Source organism: Danio rerio, chromosome 6 (genome assembly GCF_049306965.1).
Source record: "Danio rerio strain Tuebingen ecotype United States chromosome 6, GRCz12tu, whole genome shotgun sequence".
In the NCBI taxonomy this organism is placed as follows: domain Eukaryota; kingdom Metazoa; phylum Chordata; class Actinopteri; order Cypriniformes; family Danionidae; genus Danio; species Danio rerio.
The window spans coordinates 42,425,126-42,448,702 of record NC_133181.1 but is presented as its reverse complement, the minus strand read 5'-3'; the positions used below and the strand labels follow the sequence as shown (position 1 = coordinate 42,448,702).

The 23,577-nt window shown below is 41.4% G+C and overlaps 1 protein-coding gene across 3 annotated transcripts; it reads left to right on the top strand.

The window, feature by feature from the left end:
• The first annotated feature begins 3,706 nt into the window (after positions 1 to 3,706).
• Positions 3,707 to 23,030, top strand: myl6 (myosin, light chain 6, alkali, smooth muscle and non-muscle). 3 transcript variants are annotated; one of them, NM_001005955.1, is given in 7 exon segments: positions 3,707 to 3,771; positions 4,066 to 4,093; positions 6,587 to 6,730; positions 9,679 to 9,852; positions 13,499 to 13,576; positions 13,669 to 13,704; positions 22,618 to 23,026. In NM_001005955.1, coding segments are annotated over 6 exon segments (456 nt in total). In that variant the 5' UTR covers positions 3,707 to 3,768; the 3' UTR covers positions 13,698 to 13,704; positions 22,618 to 23,026.
• The last annotated feature ends 547 nt before the right edge of the window (positions 23,031 to 23,577 follow it).

Here is a 23,577-nt window from a genome sequence, read left to right as displayed (position 1 = left end):
CAAAAAATGTTTTAAAGACACACACTGGAATCAGTACAAAATTACAATACAGAGAACAGGCATTTTTATTATCCATATTTTTTAAGCAACTTGCCAATGCTAATGCAGCTTATATTTTATTTATTTATTTTTTTATGTATACCAGCATCTAGGAATGGCATTTTTTTTACTTGAATCAAAGATAATTCTATACATATATTTGTTTTTTCTTTCCAAGGAATCCATTGACAGCATACCTGGGTAAAGTACCTCAAAGCTGAAATCAATTTAAATATTTAAGACATTTTCTAAAGTGCTATGTATCCCTTTCCAAAAACTTCTAATATTAGGACATCCCCAAAATATGTTAAAATAGTTAGCGTCTTGTGAACCACAATGCCGCCAACAATTTGAGTTCCCATAAAATGACATTTTCTGTTTTGGAGTAAGAAAAATACAAGTAATATTTCTCCAGCAAAATTCTCTCCAATACGAAGAACGGGAAGTAGCCCATTGTACTAAATATATATTTAGCTAAACCTCATTTGAGATGATAATGCCACTTTCTTTTTCCCATCTTTCTTTAATGTTCAGAGATGAATCCCCTTGTAGGTCCATCAGTGATTTATATAATTTGGTTATAGTTTTTGACATTGGTTCAACCATATAGCAGCTTTTATTTTAAAGTGTAAACTGGAACTGTATACTTGCTACAAAACAGAAGTGGTATCAACTTTGCTACACCCTATAGTAAAGTATTTTTTTTTCAAGTGTATCTGTGTTTGGATGTTACCATTTTAATACAAACAAGCGCACAGCAACTAACATCTTGAGATTTTAAACCGTATATAATAAATTATGAAAACATTAGTTTTAATTATAGAAAAAAAACACTGCTGCAGGTAATAAACTGTAGATAGATAGTAATAAGTAGATTATCCTTTTATTATACAAGAAAAGTTACTATACTAACATTTGTCTAAAAGTTATAACTTTTAAACGTTATGAGCAAAAATACAAATAAAATGCTGTAAACATGTCCACAAATTTCTTTCTAGTATACACGGCTTTACGGTATAAGATGTATGGCAATCTATTTTAACATTTAATAAATAATGTGTACTAGAATCACTTTTCATACTACTACTTTTTATTTTCTAATTTCAGCTACTAGTGTGTAAATATTGAATAAATAATAATATATAAAATATATCTTGATTAAGTAGCCTACAACTGTATAATAATAGGCCCTATATCTAAAAATATGCACTACTTATGAATAACTAGCCTACTATTGATGTTTCAATGACTGAACCCCGAAGAAGTCAATGTCTAGTTACTGTTAAAATAAGTATATATATATATATACTAGTTTCTATATTCCGTATAGTAAGCTCATTTTTAACAGTTGTGGAAAACATGTATGGAAGTTTTAGGGATAATCATGGTCACTGAAAACATTTTGTTAATATATTTTTTTATAACAGTGGATGCATTATTGAGATCAAGAACACATCCAGGTTCTTCCATGCATCCTCTGTTTTTGCAGTCTTGAGTATTGAAATTGAAAATAAGATTACTTAAAGTCTGCTTGAACTGGAAGCTGTGACTTTTTTTCATATTGTGACGCAGTACCTAGAGAAATTGAATGTTAAATGAGTAATAAACTGTGGGGGTGTCTTGTTTTTTCAACTTCTGTTTTTTATTGTCAAACCTGTCAGTTGAAGGGGCGTGGTTAAGTATGTTAACCACACCCAATGCAAACAAATCGATTTATTTGTTCTGAAACAGGGATTAAAATTGTTACAGTGTTGCTCTTTGTTCTTGGTGCGGTTCGTTTTTACACGGTAAAGTTTTTAAACGGACCAAAATAGCTAAAACAAGTCACATGTGAGTAAACTCTCCTCACATTAATCAGAGTTTTAGTGTTTATTTTGCAGAGTCCCGCTCCGCTGTCTTGAGTCCTTATGTTAATTTATGAGCAATAAGACATTATAGGCTTAGCGAAAATCTGTGCTTTAATTTTGAATGGAGACGCCCTAAATATACAGCAGAGGTAAGACTTTCTCAGACATGGCAGTTGGCTTATGCATTGTAGGCTTTACATTATAGAGAGTAATAACAGATAAACAAAAACTGCTGTTTGGTCAATTTTCCTAACTGATAAACAGCAATGGGTAATATTTCAGCATGCTTTAACTTGTATTTTGCATGAAACACACAATTACCGGTAGTAATGACATCCCGCCCTACTTATCATTCTCTCTTCATATAGCCGTATATATGCCCATTACATATCCATAATACACTGTGATATAGCCTGGCTCGGATCGAATTGCTTTCTCACTACAATCGACCCACTCCAGAGTTCATTTCAATCAAGCCGAGACCACCTCATTCAGGCGATCTCAGAGCGATTGTTTTGGTGAGGATCCGAGCACGATTGCTGGATTCACATATGCCAAACGAGCCGCGCTAACTGGGCAAATGAGACAGGTTCCGAAACAAAAGTCTAGGTGTGAAAGCACCCTCAGATTACTAGGGCAGAAACATTTTTTTTTTTAATGACATGCACAGATGAATAGCTCACCACAAAACTAGCAATGAGAGGTAACAAAATCAACTTGGTTAGTTTTAATTTCATGTGTACCTTAAGAGTGCATTTTGATGCACAGCTATTGTTTACAACTCTTTTAGTTAAAATTCTGCATTCTTGCGGCTGTACCTCAGGAGCCGAGGAACCCGACCAGATATTTTGTGTCGTGGGAATAAATTTCCAAATAAAACGTGGTAGTGGTCTGTAACTCTGGTGTAATTTGAACGGGGCCGGGCGGTCTAACAATATAGCGCTCCCATGTCTCGACATTATTTTGGAACAGCATTTCCTTTTTCTTATTGAGCAGCGGTACAGCCAGTACTCACGACTGTTACACAGGCTGAATGCATGATCAGTGCTTTCTGCAAGTGCTTTTTTCTCTTTAGCACAGTCTGTGTGCGCATCATCTGCAAAACACTCCTCAGAGTGTTTACCAACATGAGAGAGCTAAGGGAAGATGTGCTGTCTTTTTAGCTTGCATTAGAAAATGGCCAGTTCACTTTTAGGAAACCCACATCAGGCAAGTTTGATGTATATGGGAGTCTTTTTAATGCATCATAGATGCAGATGAAAAAAATATCTTTTGCAATATTGCCTTTTGATGTGATAATACCTCAAATGTTTACTCTTAAGCAGACTGGAACCTCAGGTTTAAGGCGGCAACATGGACGGCACTTATGTTTCATCAAAAGTCGCAAATGAAACTGACATGTAGCCTACAATCCTTGCACAACCTACAGTTTTATCTGTTATATCTCTATTTTGGTAGTACCCAGTTTAAACGGGAATGGTTGGGTAGGGTAGAAAATTCTAAAAAAAAACAAAACAAAGACTGAATAGACGGCAAGAGGTCAGGTGTGGAATAAAACCTGGCGGGAGCGGGACTAAAAATTTGTACGTGCGTGCAGACCTCTACTTGGAGTCATGGGACATGGGAAAAAGGTGCATATATTAAATGATAGAACGGCTTGCCATATTGCCAATGTTTTCAACTGCCTGTATATTACTGACAGAGCGGTAATGCCAGTAGAGGAAAACCAGCGCCCGCACTATTTGATTGGCCGATTCTGCTTGAATCAGGTTGACATGACGTCATCGCGAATATAGCGGTGTAGCGGAGTGCGCGCGACCATACTGTAATTGACCAGCGCTCGGTCTGACGCGTTTCTGCTCCATCCTCAAACACTGCAGTCATGGTAAGCCCATCATCTCAGCCGCACACATCTCTCATTTTCACTATAGAGCAGGCAGCGTCCATTAGTCATAAAGTCGGCACATTTATCAGTCATGACGTTAATACCTCAATCATCTAATAAAAAGGCGTTCAACCTCCGGCTCGCTAATATATGTCTTACATTTGTGTCTGAAGTGTATTATTATTAATATTATTATTCTGAGAGAGATTCTCAGCATATTTATTGAAAGATCAAACAAATTCTTCTGTTTCTATTCCATTTTTTCCTATGCCCTCCTCATCCTGACATGGGCAGTCTGACTTCACGGAGGACCAGATTTGTGGTGAGTTTCAAATGTTGGCTGTAATATTATAATGATGTATATTCGTCGAGGTTATAGATTTGCGTTTGTATTGCAGATGAATACAAATAAACGCAGGCCTGCACATCACTTTACACTGGATGACAGATGTGCTTTCAGATTAGCATTCACATGATGTGGTGTACAAACCAGTGGATAATGTGAAGCAGTCAGACCATTTTGACATTAGCATTTTTAATGTACATACTTCTGTTGTTAATGTTGGAGTCAAACAGTTTTACCGATGCGTCGCGTTTGAAGGACCGGAAGCTGCTCTGGAATGTGTAGCTGGAAACGCTAAAAGCATTCATGGGGACAGGAAAATGGATGGGAATCAAGCAGATAATTATGAAGTGATCTATTTAAATTAGTTTTAAAGTTAATTTAATGTAGTTGAAAGATGATGTGATGTTTTTGTTGTGGTCGTATTAGCAGGACAGAGAGCCAGGTTTGTGTTCACAGGGCAGTTCTAGGGCAGTGCGGATTTGATTCATCTCAGTGACTCAAATCTTTTGAATCATTCATTAAATAGATTTACTCACTGACCCGTTTGCAGGTTACATTGTCACACCCATAGACGTGTTAAAAGGGATAATTCATTAATAATTTGTTGGGGGTCTAATTTGATACCGAAGTTCCCCCCAATTGTAAAATTTAAATGTAACCTCACTATAAAAAATATGTATTTATTAACAGAACAACAGTGGTACTGGTATCTCGTAACAACAAGTACAGCAGTCTTTGTTAGACATTCTAACAAATGCATACAAATGCTTCAAAACAAAGACAAAATTAAAGGAGATTATAAAACAAATTTAGAAAGACGTAATCACTGAGTACCCTCAAGAAAATTCCAGAAGGAGCGTATGCGAACCAAATGCGTAACCTTTAAAATGTAAAGTTAAAGGAATGTCTTACAAAAAGGTAGTTTGATAAAGACTTCCTTTTACTGAGGGCTTATTTATGCACAATCACTTATGACCGCATCTGAACACATTTTTGCATGTATAATATTGCCAATTATGTTTTTTTTTTACCTTCTCTGAGTGTGCAAACAGAACAGCACATGTTCTACTTTGCACTTAAAAAACTGTAATAATAAATAAGTAAATATATAAAATACAATTAATAATAAAAACAACATTAAATCAAGCGTATCTTATGGTGCAAAAGTAAACTTACATGATTTTACTTTGACAAGGAATGAATGCAGACTTTTGGAAGGCATATGACACAATAACCATTTTATCTCGATCATTGTTTTTTCATAAACATCATGGAGGCCAAAATCAAAACAAAATGTTTTATTAATTGCACATCCATGGTTACTATTTTAGTGGACATGTAGGAAACTTGACTTCAAGTGATTGACACTTTTCTTTGAAATATAGCTGCTTATATCCATGTCTTGCACAGTAGGCCTGACAGGAACATTTCGACAAGCAGTGTTTTATTTTGGAGGCGATTAAATTATTGGTGGGGACATTTTAATAATCTGTGGATATTACGTTCATGAAGATTCCATCCAAAATTGAAAATGTTCTTTAACGTTGGACTTTAGAAAAAAATGATTTGAAGGTCTGAGGGTTAGTAAATTAACAGCATATTCACACAGTATCTTTAATTTGATCTGCGATCGGTTTGAAAGTTGATGGTTGCAAGGAATTGAATTATTGATTCAAAATATTTACAGTAACAATTGAAGTTGCGACAGATTTTTTCTACTGTATTGTGACAATCAAATGTAACCTTCCAAATATTATCGTTCCATGCATAATATTTTTAATTAAAAATTGGCATATAGGTGTTGGTGGAGGATGAACAGGAGCCTGGAGAGACTGAATAGACTAACATTTAATTTCACGGCAACTTTAAAATTGTTGCTTGAAAGTCTTATAAAGCTGTATTAACATTTATCTTCATAAGACTACAATAAATATGCAGAAAGGCAGTTTAAGGATTATAACCTTTTCTTATAAATAGGAATAAATATGTTTTTATCAGTTTGTCCATTATAAACTACTATATATTAACACTTTAATTGTGTGCATTTTCCAGCAATTTCTAATTGTGTTTCCTTAGACTATGATGAACCGCTCTCTGTTGTTTATTTAGTAGGAATCGCACACAAGACAGAACAATACTCAGTGTGTCATTTGGGACACAAATGGCTGTTGATGTAGTGCTGTGTTCTCTCCTTTGTCCATATATGGTTAATCACAGTGTGTGTGTGTGTGTATATGTGTGTGTGAAGTTTGACTCAGGGCGGCCCCGGGAAGAGCTGCATTCCTCTAAGCTGCTCTGCCAAATGCTGTGATAGTGATCTCAAAGCCTCTAGCAAGAACTACAAGCCTAATGATTTTACATCAAACTGTGCTTGTTGCTTTAGAATCAATATTGCTTTCTTTTTTTTCAGTCCACATAACTATCATTTTCTGCATCACATGCCTTTCATTCTCTTTCTCTCCCCATCAGAATTTAAGGAGGCCTTCCTCCTGTTTGACCGAACAGGAGATGGGAAGATCATGTACAATCAGTGTGGGGATGTGATGCGAGCTCTCGGCCAGAACCCTGTCAATGCTGAGGTCCTTAAAGTCCTGGGCAACCCCAGTAATGAAGGTCAGGCTCGTCTTGTGCTTCCCAGCTCTGTGTTATTTGTAAAAAACACTCATTTTTTGACGAATGCACTATGAATTCTGTTTTACTATTCTGGACTTTGTTTTAATGCTTTGCACTTGATTTGGTAACTTTTGTTTTTGTTTTGATGGTCCCCTTTAGACATTTTGTTGGCTATAAGTAAATATTTACATTTACATTTAGTCATTTAGCAGACACTTTTATCCTAAGCGACTTACAAATGAGGACAAGGAAGCAATTTACACAACTATAAGAGCAACAATGAATAAGTGCTGTAGGCAAGTTTCAGGTATGTAAAGTGTAAGACGCAGAACATTAGTAATTTTTTTTTTCTCTAATACAGTTAGCGGTGGAGCCAGAGAGGCAATTGCAGATTAGAAAGGAAAGTGGAGACTAAATAGTTGAGTTTTTAGACTTTTCTTGAAGACAGCGAGTGACTCTGCCGTTCTGATGCAGTTAGGGAGATCATTCCATCAACTGGGCAGATTGAATGCGAGAGTTCGGGAAAGAGATTTCTTCCCTCTGTGGGATGGAACCACGAGGCGATGTTCATTCACAGAAAAGGCGTACCAAACCAAACTGTACCGTACCACTTTTTCGGGACCCTTTCGAAAGGGTCCCAAACACAAGAAAGGGTACCAAAAGGCAGAGCTAGACATGCAGCTGAACACTATTGGTTTACAGAAGAAATACGTCATTCACTTACAACAAGCCAGTATGTAAACAAAGGACCCGCCATGTTTAAAATACACAACGAGAGATTACAGCGGAATTATATATTCATATATCATCGTCCTGATGAACAGTCACACAGCCATGGAGTAGAGCAGAATCTACCCTGTGCCTAGCAGTTGTTTTTACGAGTCAGTCTGACGCGCGATCGGTTTCGCTGTCTTCCTTGTGCTCGCCACGCGTCTAACGTTGTATCTGAAATAACAAACTTCTTGTGCTGATAATAATAACGCGCGCTTGATTATTGACGTGCTTTGGAAACCCGATCCCGTTAGAAGCTGACAAACGCGAGAATGACACATTCAGAAAGAAAAGGACAAACACGAGAGTGGAAAAAAGCTGGGGAAAAAAAAGAGCACGTTATTTCGTCAGCAAACGTGAACAAACTGCCTTGTTTTAATTATTATCATCACCTTTTGGACTAATATGAACTGGGAATGATGGAATTACTCTCTAACAGAGGCAACAAGACATGTGCTGCTAAAAATTACAGACACAGATGAGAGGTTTTCACTGACTGTAGGCTATACTTAGTGTTGTTTTGAACCTAATTAAGAACGAAATGTATGATGTGTGTAGTTTTTCTGTAGTTGGTAACATATCGGAGACTGTAAGGGGCTGTATGTGTTCATATATGTTCATTTATTTATTTATTTTATTTAATTACAGACGTTACAGTAGGCTATTTTGCACTGTCATTGATCTGCAGTTATAATCAACTCCTGTTTATAGAAAAGTTAGTAAACATTTATACAGAAATATTTATGTGTATAAAGCATCTGTTTTGTTAGAAGTGCTTTTAATGTTTTTTGAACGACCTGTGCAGCTTTACTGTAGACATTTCCTCTAGCGAGAATGATGTGACTGAAACTTTCTGTCTTACACCACGCCCACCAAAAGGGTACCCTTTATAGTGGATACGCTAGCCTGATAAAGGTGACCCGTACTGACCCGAACCGTACCGTACTGTACCAGTCAGTGGAAACGAGCCGTTAGGTTCATTAAAGACCACTCGTGCTGCTGCATTCTGAAGCAGCTGAAGATGTTTGATAGAGTTAGCTGGAAGCCCGGCTAGTAGAGAGTTGCAATAGTCCAGTCTATGCAACTATATGTCATCTAGCAGTCAGTACACTCCTAAAAATAAAGATGCATATAAAATAAAGATGGGTTTTCACAGTGGTTCTCAAACTCGGTCCTGGAGGTCCTGTGTCCTGCAGATGTGTCCAACTTGCCTTAACACACTTGCAAGGATGTTTAGAAAGCCCTGTAAAAGCCTGTAAAAAATAAGTAAATTTTCAGTAAATTAAAGTTTCTTTATTTTAAAGACTGTGGAGTATTAATAGACTGTCTGCTTCATATTTGCCAAAATATATATTTTTTTGATTCTCCACTTTTTATTGAATAACCACTCTACTGACTCTAACTTTGCAAGTATGTCTGGTTACCTTGAGCCTAGCAATCTATCAATGCTGTATTATTGTTTTATTGACATTTATTTTTTAATGTTACTTGTAGTCAGCTGAATGTTTAAAGAGGACCACCAAAATAAAGTATCTAAAAGCTAGTGTAATTAAAATCTTCAAAATGAGATTTTTTAAAAAAATTTCAACTTATAAAATGGCATATTAATAATCTAATTATGTATTATTTTTTTCTAAGTCTCATTTTATTTAAGTTAAAATTAAAACACGGAAGAGAATTTGTGATTGATTCTTTTTTGCTGTAATTTGCTTTATTATTATTATTTTGGGAAGTTATTATTCATTTTAAACCAAACTTGATACTTTAAAGACACTTCTGTCTTATGACAATAGTATTTCTTTCCCTCTGATAAAATGTTTGTTAAACTAAAAACAATGTTTAAAAGCCCTTCCTTGTTTATTCAATGGCATATTTCCCTCAAAAATGAAAAGTCTGTCTTCATTCACTCACCCTCATGTTGTTCTAGACCCATATGACCCTTTCAATTGCCCTGATCAATAAGCTGTTCTCCTTTCCTTCATTCTGACTGATAAAAGCAATGCTTCTTCTTTAATCAGTTTAAATGTACTCGGGTCCACTTCAGATATTCCCACTGATTTAATCTACCTGTGTCTTTATCTTTTACACTTATAATTAAATTATAAAGAGATCTAGATTAAAACTGGATTAAGTTGAGAATTAAATAAGTGATCGTTGTGTGCGTTTTTACTCCTTAGATATGAACATGAAGATGCTGGACTTTGAGCAGTTTCTGCCAATGCTGCAGGCCATCGCTAAGAACAAGGATCAGGGCTCCTTTGAGGACTTTGTGGAGGGACTGCGGGTCTTTGACAAAGAGGGAAATGGGACGGTGATGGGTGCTGAGTTGCGACATGTCCTCACTACACTAGGTAAAAAGTCACAGCCTGTTTTAAAATACAGTACAATATTTCTTTGATTACCCCCAAAGTTTCTTCCTCTTAGGAAGCATCTAAGATGTTTTTACTTTTTCTCTCTGAGAGCTCTATTATTTTTAAAGTGTCTGTTGATGTTTGTTTTAAAAATAAAATGAAGTACAAGGGAAGGTTTGAGAAGAACCGTGTGCAGAGATGTATAGTAACGAAGTAGAACTACTTCACTACTGTACTTAAGTACTAAAAGGCAGTATCTGTACTTTACTGGAGTATTATTTTTTTGTCCTACTTCCACTTTTACTTAAGTACATATTTTCCATGAGTTTAATACTTTTACTCCGATAGATTTTTTATGTGCTGCATCGTTACTCGTTACTAGGGGTGTCAAAATGATTGATATCAGTTCATTAATAGACCGTAACCGGTTATTACGTGATGACGTCATTTATCTCCTATGCGCGATGTCGCAATACTATGGCGAAGGACGGAAGCGCGAGGACGAGGCGGCACAGCATATCAGCCGCTAGTTTACTAATAGGGAGAAATGTTGTAAAACTTCACCTCTGCCTATCTCTCGCTCTTTCACTTTGGACATTTGACCCGCTGGCCAGTTTGTAAGGTAACTTTTCCCCTCTTCCTAGCTGTTAAAGCTGTGGATCCAGACATGAGCATGCCTAATGTGCAAGTTTTCTCCACTGTGTCTTATTACCTGTGAAAAATCACGTATTTTCCCCGCAATGGGTGAACAGCGCTTATATTTCTAAAGCCCTTTCCGTTAAGGAAAATAACCAATCATAGCCGTGTAAGACCCGCCTGTCAGCACTCAAAAAGCAGGCGGGATAATATTGACATGAGTTTATTAGCTGTAAATGCTCGTGCTGTCTTCTGTGCATGAGTTTTGTTTGATACATCCAGAAAGAGTGTTTTCTTTGAGCAGGTCAAATTGAGGGCACAGTTCGTATATCTGACTGCTGTATTAAAGGACAAAATTGTATTACAAAAAACCCTTTAACTGTCACACCAAGACAAAAGCAATAGAATTTTTTTGATTGCATTTCTTAACTCCTAATGTCGCTAGTTAACACAATAAGTGCATTTTTATTCAACACATCACATTATTTCTAAAATATCAGCCTCTACCAAATGGTTGAAATGTTGGTTTATGGTAAATGTACCAGAATTAATAAATATACTACAGAAAATATGAACTGTAAGACCAATTTAATTAAAAACATAATAAAAATAAATAAAAATTCATACTAAATCATAGCCATAAGCCATACAATATTTCAGATTTTCATTTAACACAGTAAAATGCAATTCCTGTTTTTTTTAAATAAAATCTAAATCAAGTGAATTAGTGAAGCAGGATTTAGTTTGCTTGTTTAGTTTAGTTTCACGAGTGCTTCCAGAAGACAGAACTCCTGTTTATTGTGGTATTAACCAATCAAACTTCAAAACTCCCAAAGTGTGAGTGTGTCTTTGTGTGTGTGTGAGTGAGAGTAAATAATGTGTGCGTAAGAGAGAACAAAAGTGTGCGGGTGTGTGTAAGAGAGAGAGAGTGTAAAAACAATTGCAACCTATGTAATGTCCCCACAATTCACAAAAATGTGTGTGTGAGAGAGAGATAGAGAGAGAACTGTGTGTGTGAGAGTGTATGAATGTGTGAGAGTGGGGAGAGAGTGTACATTTAGGTGTGTGTGTGTGTGTGTGTGTGAGAGAGAGAGAGAGAGAGAATGTATGTGAGTGAACATGCTGAATAATCTCATCAGTGAAGGCATTTTCTGGTAAAAGGGCCTGACGATGTGAGTTCCTGTACCATAGAAACTATTTACAGAGGAAAACAGTATCATAAACCATGTTTCTTTTCGTTCTGCTAAATCAATTACCCCAAAAAAGATATTTAAAATAAACAAAATAATTAGTGTAATAATAACTACATTACACAATACTTGTACTTTTACTTTCAGTACTTGAGTAGTAAATTTTGAAATAAACTACTTGCAATACTTAAGTACAAAAAATGTTGAATACTTTTGTACTTCCACTTAAGTATGGTGCTTAAAGAGCACTTCTACTTCTACTCAAGTCAATTTTTGATAAAGCACTTGTACTTTTACTTAAGTATGGGTCTCTAGTACTTTATACATCTCTGCGTGTGTGTAGTTCAAAGATAGGTCAAGTAGGCATGCAATAAATAAGTCGTATTGTATTGTATTATTTTGAATTTTGCCTGTATTTAATTTAGCTGAAGGAGTAAAATTAAATCGCCATTGTAGTAGGATTTTATTGTGTTGTTGGAATTATGTTACATATACTCTTGTGAGAATAAATTTTTTAAATAGAGTACTATTGACAGAAATAATACTAATAATATCTAAAATCAGTTAGCACTTAAAATGCAAGTAAAGTTTTATAATATAATAGTTTACATATATATTAATATATTTATCATAAGTTTGTATATTGCCATTGAAATGTAAACGCAAACTAAATTATACTTAAAGGTGCCATATAATGAAGTCTGGAAATACACTGACATAGTTGAATAATAAGAGTTTAGTACATGGAAATGACATACCTGAGCCTTAAACCCTACTGTAATCTCATGTACTTCCTGTTATTGTAAAATCTCTGTGAAAAACAAGCCAATCTGAATGAAACACAGGCTTTTATATTTCACATGAGATCATTAATATGTACACCCCAGGCTGCGTTTGATTGACCACAACATTTGCGTAGTGAGATATGATTATCTGTTTATTATTTTTAAACTTATCTTAGCTTTTACAAAAAAATATTTTTTAGAAACTATGAATGCGGGACTCTTATTTTAGAAATGAGAGAGTCTTTAGAGAAAGCCATTCTGCGAGCGTAAAACAAGCAGCCAATCACAAAAACGCGAAATGTGTTCACAGCATGTCAGAATCTGAAACGTGTATATTGTGAAATTTGCCACATGTGTTTGTAATGAGGCAACACTACAGATATATGTATGTTTGTAACAAGGCAACAAACACATATAAACTGCTGAGTATAAGTGTTTAATGCATGTTTATGCGTTGTGTCATATCACTTAGCTCTTTCTGTGTTTTTTTTCTGGAGTCAAAGATCAGCAATAAACTACAAAAAGTCATCTGTTTATGCAAAGGTTGACATTAACACTTGCCAATATTTTATATGCTTTAAAGATTCAAAATATAACACAAGATGAATTTCTTTCAGCTTTTTTTATTGAGTAAACCATCATTTAGCATATCCACAGCACAACTCGGTAGCAAACAAAGTTTTCTCTGGTGGCTTAAAGATACCTCGCTCCTTCTCCTTCTAGCTAAAATAAATCTCTCTACCTCTTCCGCTGAAAAGATGAATAAGACAATATTTTTTAAAAACTGAGGTATGATTACTTTGCATGTGTGTATTTCAGAGCTGTGTGTGAGCTTTAGACATTAATATTCATTCTGGTTCATATGGTCAAATTTGAGTTTTTCTTTCTGGAAGTAATTTGGGTGGGTATAAATAAGCATATAAGCCATTGCTGGAGAATTTTCAAACTAAGCAATCAATGAACTTGCCTCATACATGCACTCTACTTCATTTATATTAAAAATATCATAAATAAAATCGATTTATTTTAATGCAGGTGAGAAGATGACAGAGGAAGAGGTGGAGACGCTCTTAGCAGGACACGAGGACGCTAACGGTTGCATCAATTATGAAGGTACAATAACACACAAGGTCTTTTTCTTCACTGAAGATCAAGACCACAGTTGTAGTGTCTGCGTTTAATCCATATGCCTTTCCTTCCGACAGCATTTGTGCGCCACATTATGGCTGGTTGAGGAGAGGGTACGAATAGTCCTCAGTTTGTTTTTATACATTCTTCTCTCCTGCAGCTCCCTCTGCGTCCCCTGGCTGTAGCCTAGCATGTAGCATTTCTGCATGTGCCTAGGTGTCTCCTGACTACTATTGCCTTTATTGAGGCTGTGCCGGCACTAACACTAGTGTAAAGCTCAGTCATGCCCAAACCAGTAACACCCCTTGAACTTTAATCAGTGAAGCTAATTACTTCTAGCATATTTAAAGTCTAAAATGGAACTAGGAAAGTGGATTCAGATGGTCCTTTCTAGAAACTCTTACAATACGCTCTTCTGTTACTTTAGTAGGCTTTGTAGGGAGGTGTATTGTTGATTCTAGTTTGCAGTCCTGTCACATTGCTGTTCCTGCTTTGTCTCTTTTCTGTACTTGTGTATTTAACTGTTCTCTCTACATGCCTTTATAAGGTATGCTAACTCATTTCTTTTAGGCCTGGACAATGTCTCTTCCTCCCCTTTCAAATCATCCAGGGGCTTTTGCATTACACCTCCTTTTAATGCAGGGAAATGTAGTTTGTCTGAACTACACCTACAGTCTATTTTTGCGCGTGATCTGATCTGTGACTGTTTATAAGTTTAAGTATGTTGATATTCATGGCTACATTTAGTCACCTTGGGATTATGAGGTTCTATCTTACTTTTTTTTATTTTGTCAACTTTGACGTTACACATTCCCACTCTGGTAAATTTTATTTACATTATATATTTGTTTTTGATAAGTTGTGAATAGTTTTGAGATTCTTATATAGAAAGCAAAAAAGGTACTTTCTGTAAAGTCAAACTGTTAACTTGGTTGCGTTTTGGTCACATATGCACTGAGATTTTATCTATGCAACCTCAAGATATATTTGGGAGCATTTGTACGTGTGAATAATTGTTGCCGTGCGACCAGTTTTTAATGCAAAATGTTCACCGGATGAGCAGACTTAGGAGACAATCACGCAGAATGCATCTTTGCACCTAAAAATGTGAAATGCAGCACTCAGGAATAGTTTAAAACAGTCATCCCGTCAACGTTCAACAGTAAACAAATCCTGCAGTGCAGTGCTTCAAGCTCTTCTGATTGGCGCACTGTTCTAGAACTGAACGCGAATGGATTGGTTAATATCAGCTGTCAATTATTCAGTCAATGCTTTCTGTCTTCAGGTGACGGGGGTACAGCCACGAAAATGTAATGCATTGTAGATGAGGGGAAAAAAAGCACAGACAGATTTTGTTTTAAAAACTACTTAAAGTTACAAATAATGACACAGCTGATTAATGATACACTCTTCGAAAAGTGAATAAGACTCTTAAAGCCATTCACTTTAAAGTCTGTGTGATGGAGTTTTTAACAGTGTCACTGAATCTACAAATTTTGAGTGCGAGAGGTTCTATATAATCCTTCATTTAAAGGCCAGGATGATTTCAAATGCAATAAATCTGTTAATATAAAACTTGTAGTAACAGTGCACATAAATCTTGGTGGGTGTGACTAAATTTGGCTGGTGCGACCACATTTTTAAAGTTAGGAGCACCAGTGCTACTAAGCAAAAAAGTTGATTTTGAGCCCTGATGAGTGATGTTCGGTTAAGTTTATTGAATAAAGGTATTAAAAATGAAAAAAAAATAAATAAAAATAAAAAAATTTCACACAAGGTGCACTAAAATATGCATCACATATGCAAATATAGTTTTAATAAAAATAATAGTGTGAATTGCTTTTTTTTCATATATTTCCCAAAATTATGTTTATGGAGCAAGGAATTTTTCACAGTATTTACTATAATATTTTTTCTTCTGGAGAAAGTCTTATTTGTTTTATTTCAGCTATAATAAAAGCCAAAAAAAAAAAAAAAAAACTTGGAGAAAATATTGATTTTAAGGTCAATATTATTAGCACTCTTATGCAATTTTTTTATCGTCTTGTCTACAGAACAAACCATCTTTATACAATGACTTGCTTAATTACACTAACCTGCCTAATTAATCTAGTTAAACCTTTAGATTGCACTTTAAGCTGAATACTAGTAATAGTATCTTGAAAAATATCAAGTAAAATATAACATGCTGTCATCATTTGTTTTGAATCAGTAATGCAATACCTAGTTCCCCTTCGGTTGGGGAACTTCAGTGCCATGAATGGGAGGATTCGGATCAGAAGCCGCTTATCTGGAGAGTATTGAACGGGCCAATGAATGAAATTAATTGGCAGCGTAAGCTTGCGCAGGTGTGCGACATCTGCAATTATCTCAGCATATAAGCACACCTGAAGCCAGCAGACGCCATCCTTTTCGCTTCAGATCCTTTCTGAGTGAGTCGATGAGGGTTCCTCTTGCTGTTCAGCACTTCAGAGCGAACGAGTGTGTCTCCCGGTCCAGAGTGGGTCTTCGCGGTGGCAGACGGTCGAGCTGGGTTACTCCCTTGCCTGCGGTTCTTTGGGTCCGGTCCTCCAGAGCGGTGCGTATAGTTGCAACTTTCCTAAAAGAGCAACACAGTCGTGCAGCACGTCCTTTTCAGGATGGCGCTCCGACTGTGCGTTTCTGGATGCGGGGGTTTCCTGGCTCCGGATGATGGACACGATCACTGCATTGCATGTTTGGGGGTCCAGCATGTTAATGCGGTGCTCGCGGGCGGTTCATGTCGTCATTGCGATGCCATGACCGTTGCACAGCTAAGATCGCGGCTAACTTTCGCAAGAGAGCGAGCCACCCCAGTTGCCTCCTGTTCTAAAAAAGCAGCGGGCGCTCGGGCAGATCTGAGGGTTTCAGCGGGAGCTAATCCGCCGCCCACGGGCTCGCGGACCTCTCGCTCCTCACGGCGCTCCATCCAAGCTTCGGGTGGTGAGAGTGATCCGTCTAACCAGATGGTAGCTCTCACACTCGCTGACACCGGAGATCAGATGTCCTCCGCGGCATCGGAGGGTGGGCTTTCACTGTCCGACGAAGATCCGGACCCGCTCGCCCCCTCCGGGCAGGTGAGCGCTGTCAAATCGGATCCTGAAGCGGACATGTTAGCCGTGCTTTCCCGGGCTGCTTCGGCCGTGGGGTTGGAGATGGTTTATCCCCCAGCTCCGCGGCCGGACCGACTAGATGGGTGCTACGTAGAGGACCAGAAGGCGAAGCCTTCGAAGCCTCTCGTCCCCTTCTTCCCGGAAGTGCACAGTAGGCTCACGCAGTCTTGGAGGGCACCTTTCTCTGCCCGTGCTGCGAGTGCCTCCGCCCTCACCGCCCTTGACGGCGGAGCTGCCAGGGGGTATGAGGCGATCCCGTCAGTGGAGCGCGCTATCGCGGTCAATCTTTGTCCGCGCGGCGCCTCTACGTGGCGGGGTTTGCCCCGCCTCCCGTCCAAAGCCTGTAGGTTGTCTGCCTCCCTCGGAGCCAGAGCTTATAAGGCTGCGGGCCAGGCTGCTTCTGCTTTGCACGCGATGGCCACCTACCAGCGCTACCAAGCGCAGGCGCTGGCCGAGCTGCACGAGGGCGGGTCCAACCCAAGCTTATTACATGAGCTGCGCACCGCGACCGACTATGCTCTTCGGACTACTAAGTCCGCCGCGTGTGCGCTGGGGAGGACGATGTCCACACTTGTGGTTCAGGAACGCCACCTCTGGCTAAACCTGGCCGATATGCGCGACGTTGACAAAGTTCGCTTTCTTGACTCGCCCATATCCCAGGCTGGCCTGTTCGGCGACACCGTCGGTGAATTCACCCAGGAATTCAAGGCGGTGAAAGAGCAGTCGGATGCGATGGGCAATGTCATCTATCGGCGTGGCCGTAAGCCCGCTCCGCCCGCCGAGCCATCCACCTCCGCTGTTCCTCGCCGAGGGCGCCCGCCAACGAGTGCTGCCCCGCCCCCGCCTGCGCCTCCGGCCAAGCGGGCGCGGCGTTCACCTCGAAAGCAGGCAGCCCCTCCTGCCCAGGGCGCCGTTAAGTCCGGTAAACGGACCGCGAAGCGTCCCTGAGACAGGCCATCCGGAGAAGAGGAAACTTGCTCTTTCCCCACTGGAGGGCGGGGCCCCGATAACAACGGTACTTTTCAGTGCCACCAAAACATCAGTAAAAGAGCACTTTTCCCCTTCCCCGGATGTGACTGCACGAGTTCTGCCAGTCCGGGACGCGCTGCCTTCCGGCTCGCAGACTCTACGTGCTTCGCCAGTGGCTTACGAGCGCTGGGGGGACGGTCTCCCTTCCCTCAGCCCTCCAGCCCCCTCTCCGGAGTCAGGGTGCGGAGCCAGAACGAATCGCTCTCCTCCAGCTTTTCCGCGGGACCCTCGTGCTTCCCGGATCAGCACACCCACTCCGCGCTGCCCCACCGCTGGTACGTCAGCGATTGTAGCGATGACTCCATTAGCGAGGGCTCTGCCTGCCTGGTTAGCGCGGGCCAGCCCCTCGCGGTGGCTCATACGCACAATCAGACTCGGTTACGCGATTCAGTTCGCGAAACGGCCCCCCAAGTTTACGGGCGTGTATTTCTCCAGGGTCAACCCCCTGTCCGCCCCTGTCTTGCGAGAGGAGATTGCTGCCCTCCTGGCGAAGGGTGCAATCGAGCCGGTTCCTCCAGCCGAGATGGAGAGTGGGTTTTACAGCCCATACTTCATCGTACCCAAAAAGAGCGGTGGGTCACGGCCAATCCTAGATCTGCGCGTTTTGAACCGCTGTCTGCACAAGCTGCCGTTCAGAATGCTCACGCAGAGGCGCATTCTCCAATGCGTTCGTCCTCGGGATTGGTTTGCAGCCATAGACCTGAAGGACGCGTATTTCCATGTCTCCATTCTTCCACGCCACCGCCAATTTCTGCGGTTTGCGTTCGAGGGTCGAGCGTGGCAGTACAAGGTCCTCCCCTTCGGGCTCTCTCTGTCTCCGCGGGTCTTCACCAAACTCGCGGAGGGTGCCCTAGCGCCCCTTCGGCTCGCGGGCATTCGCATACTCAGTTATCTCGACGACTGGCTGATTTTAGTCCACTCGCGGGAGCAATTGATTATGCACAGGGACGAGGTGCTTCGGCATCTCCGCCTACTGGGGCTTCAGGTCAACCGAGAAAAGAGCAAACTCGCCCCCGTGCAGAGGATTTCTTTTCTCGGGATGGAGCTGGACTCGATCACCATGGTAGCGCACCTCTCCGAGGAACGCGCTCGCCTGTTGCTGAACTGTCTGAGGGAGCTCGACAGCAAACTAGTGGTCCCACTGAAGTTCTTTCAGAGGCTCCTGGGGCATATGGCATCCGCAGCCGCCGTCACGCCGCTCGGGTTGCTCCATATGAGACCACTTCAGCACTGGCTTCACGATCGGGTCCCCAGACGCGCATGGCACGCGGGCACACACCGGGTCTCGGTTACTGCGCTGTGTCGCCGCGCCCTCAGCCCTTGGAACGACCCCTCGTTCCTACAGGCCGGTGTGCCTCTAGGACAGGCGTCCAGCCATGTTGTTGTTTCAACAGACGCTTCCAACACGGGTTGGGGGGCCGTGTGTCGCGGGCATGCGGCTGCGGGCCTCTGGAAGGGTGCCCAGCTGCATTGGCATATCAATTGCCTAGAGCTGTTGGCAGTGTTCCTCGCTCTCCACCGCTTTTTACCGGTGCTGGAGCGGCAACACGTGCTAGTCAGGACGGACAGTACGGCGGCGGCGGCGTATATCAACCGCATGGGGGGTATGCGCTCTCGCCGCATGTCTCAGCTCGCCCGCCGTCTGCTCCTCTGGAGTCACCCGCGGCTGAAATCGCTGCGCGCCATTCACGTCCCAGGCACGCTCAATCGTGCAGCCGATGCGCTCTCACGACAGCTGTTACGCCCTGGAGAATGGAGACTCCACCCCGAGTCTGTTCAGCTGATATGGGCGCGATTCGGGGAGGCCCAGATCGATCTGTTTGCTTCCCCCGAGAACGCTCACTGCCAGTTGTTTTTTTCCCTGACCGAGGGCTCTCTCGGCACGGATGCACTGGCCCACAGCTGGCCTCGGGGCATGCGCAAGTATGCGTTTCCCCCAGTGAGCCTGCTCGCGCAGTTTCTGTGCAAGGTCAGGGAGGACGAGGAACAGGTTCTGCTAGTTGCGCCCCTTTGGCCCAACCGGACCTGGATATCAGAGCTCTCACTCCTCGCGACGGCCCTCCCCTGGCGGATCCCTTTGAGAGAGGACCTACTCTCTCAGGGACAGGGCACCATCTGGCACCCTCGCCCCGATCTTTGGAACCTCCACGTGTGGTCCCTAGACGCGAGGAAGACTTAGGTAACCTACCGACTGCGGTGGTTAATACCATCACTCAGGCTAGAGCCCCCTCCACGAGGCGCGCCTACGCCCTGAAGTGGAGTCTATTCACTGAATGGTGCGTCTCTCGCAGAGAAGACCCCCGAAATTGCCAGATTAGTGTTGTGCTCTCTTTCCTTCAAGAGAAGTTGGACAGCAGGCTGTCGCCCTCCACTCTCAAGGTTTACGTGGCCGCCATCTCCGCTTATCATAGCGCGGTAGCTGGCGGCACCGTGGGAAAGCATAACCTGGTCATCCAGTTCCTTAGGGGTGCTAGGCGAATTAATCCATCTCGCCCCCCTCTCATGCCCTCTTGGGATCTCGCCCTCGTTCTCACGAGTCTGCGATCCGATCCCTTTGAGCCACTCGAATCAGTATCTCTAAGATTTCTGTCCCTGAAGACAGCTCTGCTGGTTGCGTTGGCCTCCATCAAGAGGGTCGGGGACCTGGAGGCATTTTCGGTCAGTGACTCGTGCCTGGAATTCGGGCCGGATTACTCTCACGTTATCCTGAGACCCCGCCCCGGTTATGTGCCCAAGGTTCCTACCACCCCCTTTAGAGATCAGGTAGTGAACCTGCAAGCGCTGCCCCCGGAGGAGGCAGACCCAGCCCTTTCTTTACTTTGTCCAGTTCGCGCTCTGCGCATTTATGTGGACCGTACTCAGAATTTTAGATCATCTGAGCAGCTCTTTGTCTGTTATGGCGGTCGGCAGCAGGGAAGTGCCGTATCGAAACAAAGATTATCCCACTGGATTGTGGATGCCATTTCACTCGCTTATTCGAGTCGAGGTCAGCCGTGTCCCCCGGGAGTACGTGCACACTCCACTCGGAGCGTTGCATCCTCTTGGGCGCGTGCACGCGGCGCCTCTCTAACAGACATCTGTAGAGCTGCGGGCTGGGCGACACCCAACACATTTGCAAGGTTTTACAATCTGCGAGTGGAGCCGGTTTCCTCAAGGGTATTAGGTAACCCTTTGGTGATTGAGGAGACAACTCGGTAGGGTGTTGAAACACGCTTGCTGCGCCATTCTCCCTAACACGGAGGTACGTGCGCCTTTTTTATCTGTCAGTAAAGTTCCCCGTCAGGTGAGCCCTGCAGATTCCTCCGTGGCCCCCAGCACTGACTCAGCGGAGGAGTCACTTGCTGGCCCACTACGTTGTAGGTCTGCCCGCTGGTCAGCCCGCGTTTTGGGTATAGGTGCCTGCTATGCGTGATCCCCACTAGGCGATCGCATATGCTTATTCCGCCACGGTTAAGTCCCCCCCCTGGGCGGACCCGTGTCTTCCCTCTCCGCTAACCACTCTTTGCTATGCGTACTCCCCCTTTTTAGGGCTAGTCCATAGGTAAATTCTGCCATCTATCCCCCCCTTGGGTAACGGATGGCCTCCGCAGCGTCCTCCCTATCGGGATTGCACGCTTCCCAACGTACTGTCGTATTTCCTAGAATTATCTAGATGCTCACGACTTCCCAAAAAATATAGCTAAATCCGTAAAACTTCTGTTGAAGTAGGATAAATTAGGGCCAGGGACACGTTGGAGGACCGCGCCCCCCATGATGTGGGTGCGTCACGCTTGCTTGACTATCTCCTCATCGGGGGTGTTGGTAAGGTGCAGTCATTATGGCGCTTTCCATATTCTCCCATTCATGGCACTGAAGTTCCCCAACCGAAGGGGAACGTTCGAGGTTACAGAAGTAACCCTTCGTTCCCCGAGGAGGGGAACGGAAGTGCCATATTCCGTCGCCATAATGACTGTCCCTTAGCTGTTTGAAAGTCTCTTCAGCTTAAAAGGATGGCGTCTGCTGGCTTCAGGTGTGCTTATATGCTGAGATAATTGCAGATGTCGCACACCTGCGCAAGCTTACGCTGCCAATTAATTTCATTCATTGGCCCGTTCAATACTCTCCAGATAAGCGGCTTCTGATCCGAATCCTCCCATTCATGGCACTTCCGTTCCCCTCCTCGGGGAACGAAGGGTTACTTCTGTAACCTCGAACGTTCACCCACTGGGTGTCAAACTTCAGTACTGCACCTTTAACTAATGCTTCAATTAATATTTTGTAAGATAGAACATCATTATTCCAAGCAGAATGTGCTAATTATTATTATTATTATTATTTGACAAGTTACAAAAATCCCCATTTACAAATTTGAGAGGGTTTTTTAAAGACTCTGGACCAAAAAATATGTTGCACATGTAAATTAGTAGGAATAGCAAAAAATACATTGTATAAGGGAAAATGATTGATTCTTCTGTTATGCTTAAATTTATTAGAATATAAAGTAAAGGTTTTGTGAGTGCCTTACTGTGATGTATATCAAACATTTTGATAACTTTTCATTAGTAATATGTATTGTTTAGAAGTTAATTTGGACAACTTTAAAGGGGCTTTTTAATCAATATTTAGATTTTTTTTTTTTTGTTAACCCTCAGATTCCAGATTTCAAATGGTTGTATTCGGCCAAATAGTGTCCTATCCTATCAAACATAATATTAGTGAAAAGCAAGATTTGTTCCTAATATAATTTTTGTGCAAAATCTCAATATGTAAAACAGCTTAGAATGCAGGCAGAAGCCTATAATTCCAAGGGGCCAGTTTGTTGATATAACAGGTTGAATTTTCTTGGATTACTGTCTCACTAATTCTTTTTTTATTTCTCTTCTACAGAACTCGTAAGGATGGTCATGAGCGGTTGAAGAATTCAGACACATTGATTTTTGTCCGTTATTTTCCCCCATTCATGTGATTCTTCATTTCCATATTTGCTTTTTTAATTATTTGTTCTTTATTTTTTCCTTAAGTGCCTTTTATCGTGTTTCTGGAGAATTATGGCTCATTTCATTTCAAAAACGTCAGTTGATCTCCAATTGGGTTTGCTCGAATACCTTCCATTCAGCCATTGCATTCATTCCACCCATCGCTGTACTCGTCCATTATTTGTCTTAAACTGTGAGGGCCCTTTTGATCGTCTCCTAATGTATTTTTCTTTTTAAATGATCATATTGTCTAATTGTTTGTGTCATTTGACATCCCTCTTTATTGTCCGCTGTTCATCATAATAAATATTCAGATTGAAGTTTGATTTGGTTGATTTCTTAGAGCTGTGGGTGTATAGTGTGTGTGGGCAGCCTTGTAGGGCATTGTTGCAGCACTTCCATTTTAGTATTTGACTTAAGGAACGCTGTTTTCTTTCCCTCAGTAAACATTATACAAGACAATACCAAATTAGGAGTATGTTTGGGATTTGAATCTGGATGGGGAACGTATTACTGCAGTGCCTACATGTTTTAAAGGGCTTGTGTTTACCTAAAGAGACAAGATAACTTGGCATACTAAATTAAACCTAAAGGACAGCCTAAACTATGATGGTATGTATTATATAAATTAAACGCAATGAGTTCTTCAGCTGCAATATACAACCTGTTGAGGCTGGGTGTTTTGTTTTTTTTTTGCGGTAAAAGAAGTGTTTACGCCATATTGAAATTAGAGGACTTACCGTGATTCAGCTGGATAGATATCTGCTTCCCACTGGTTAATACTCTTAACGTCCTTGAAAAACATGTAAGCTCTCTTTTTTCTAGAGTCTTTTCTTTCACTCAGTATACAAGACAATACCAAATTAGGAGT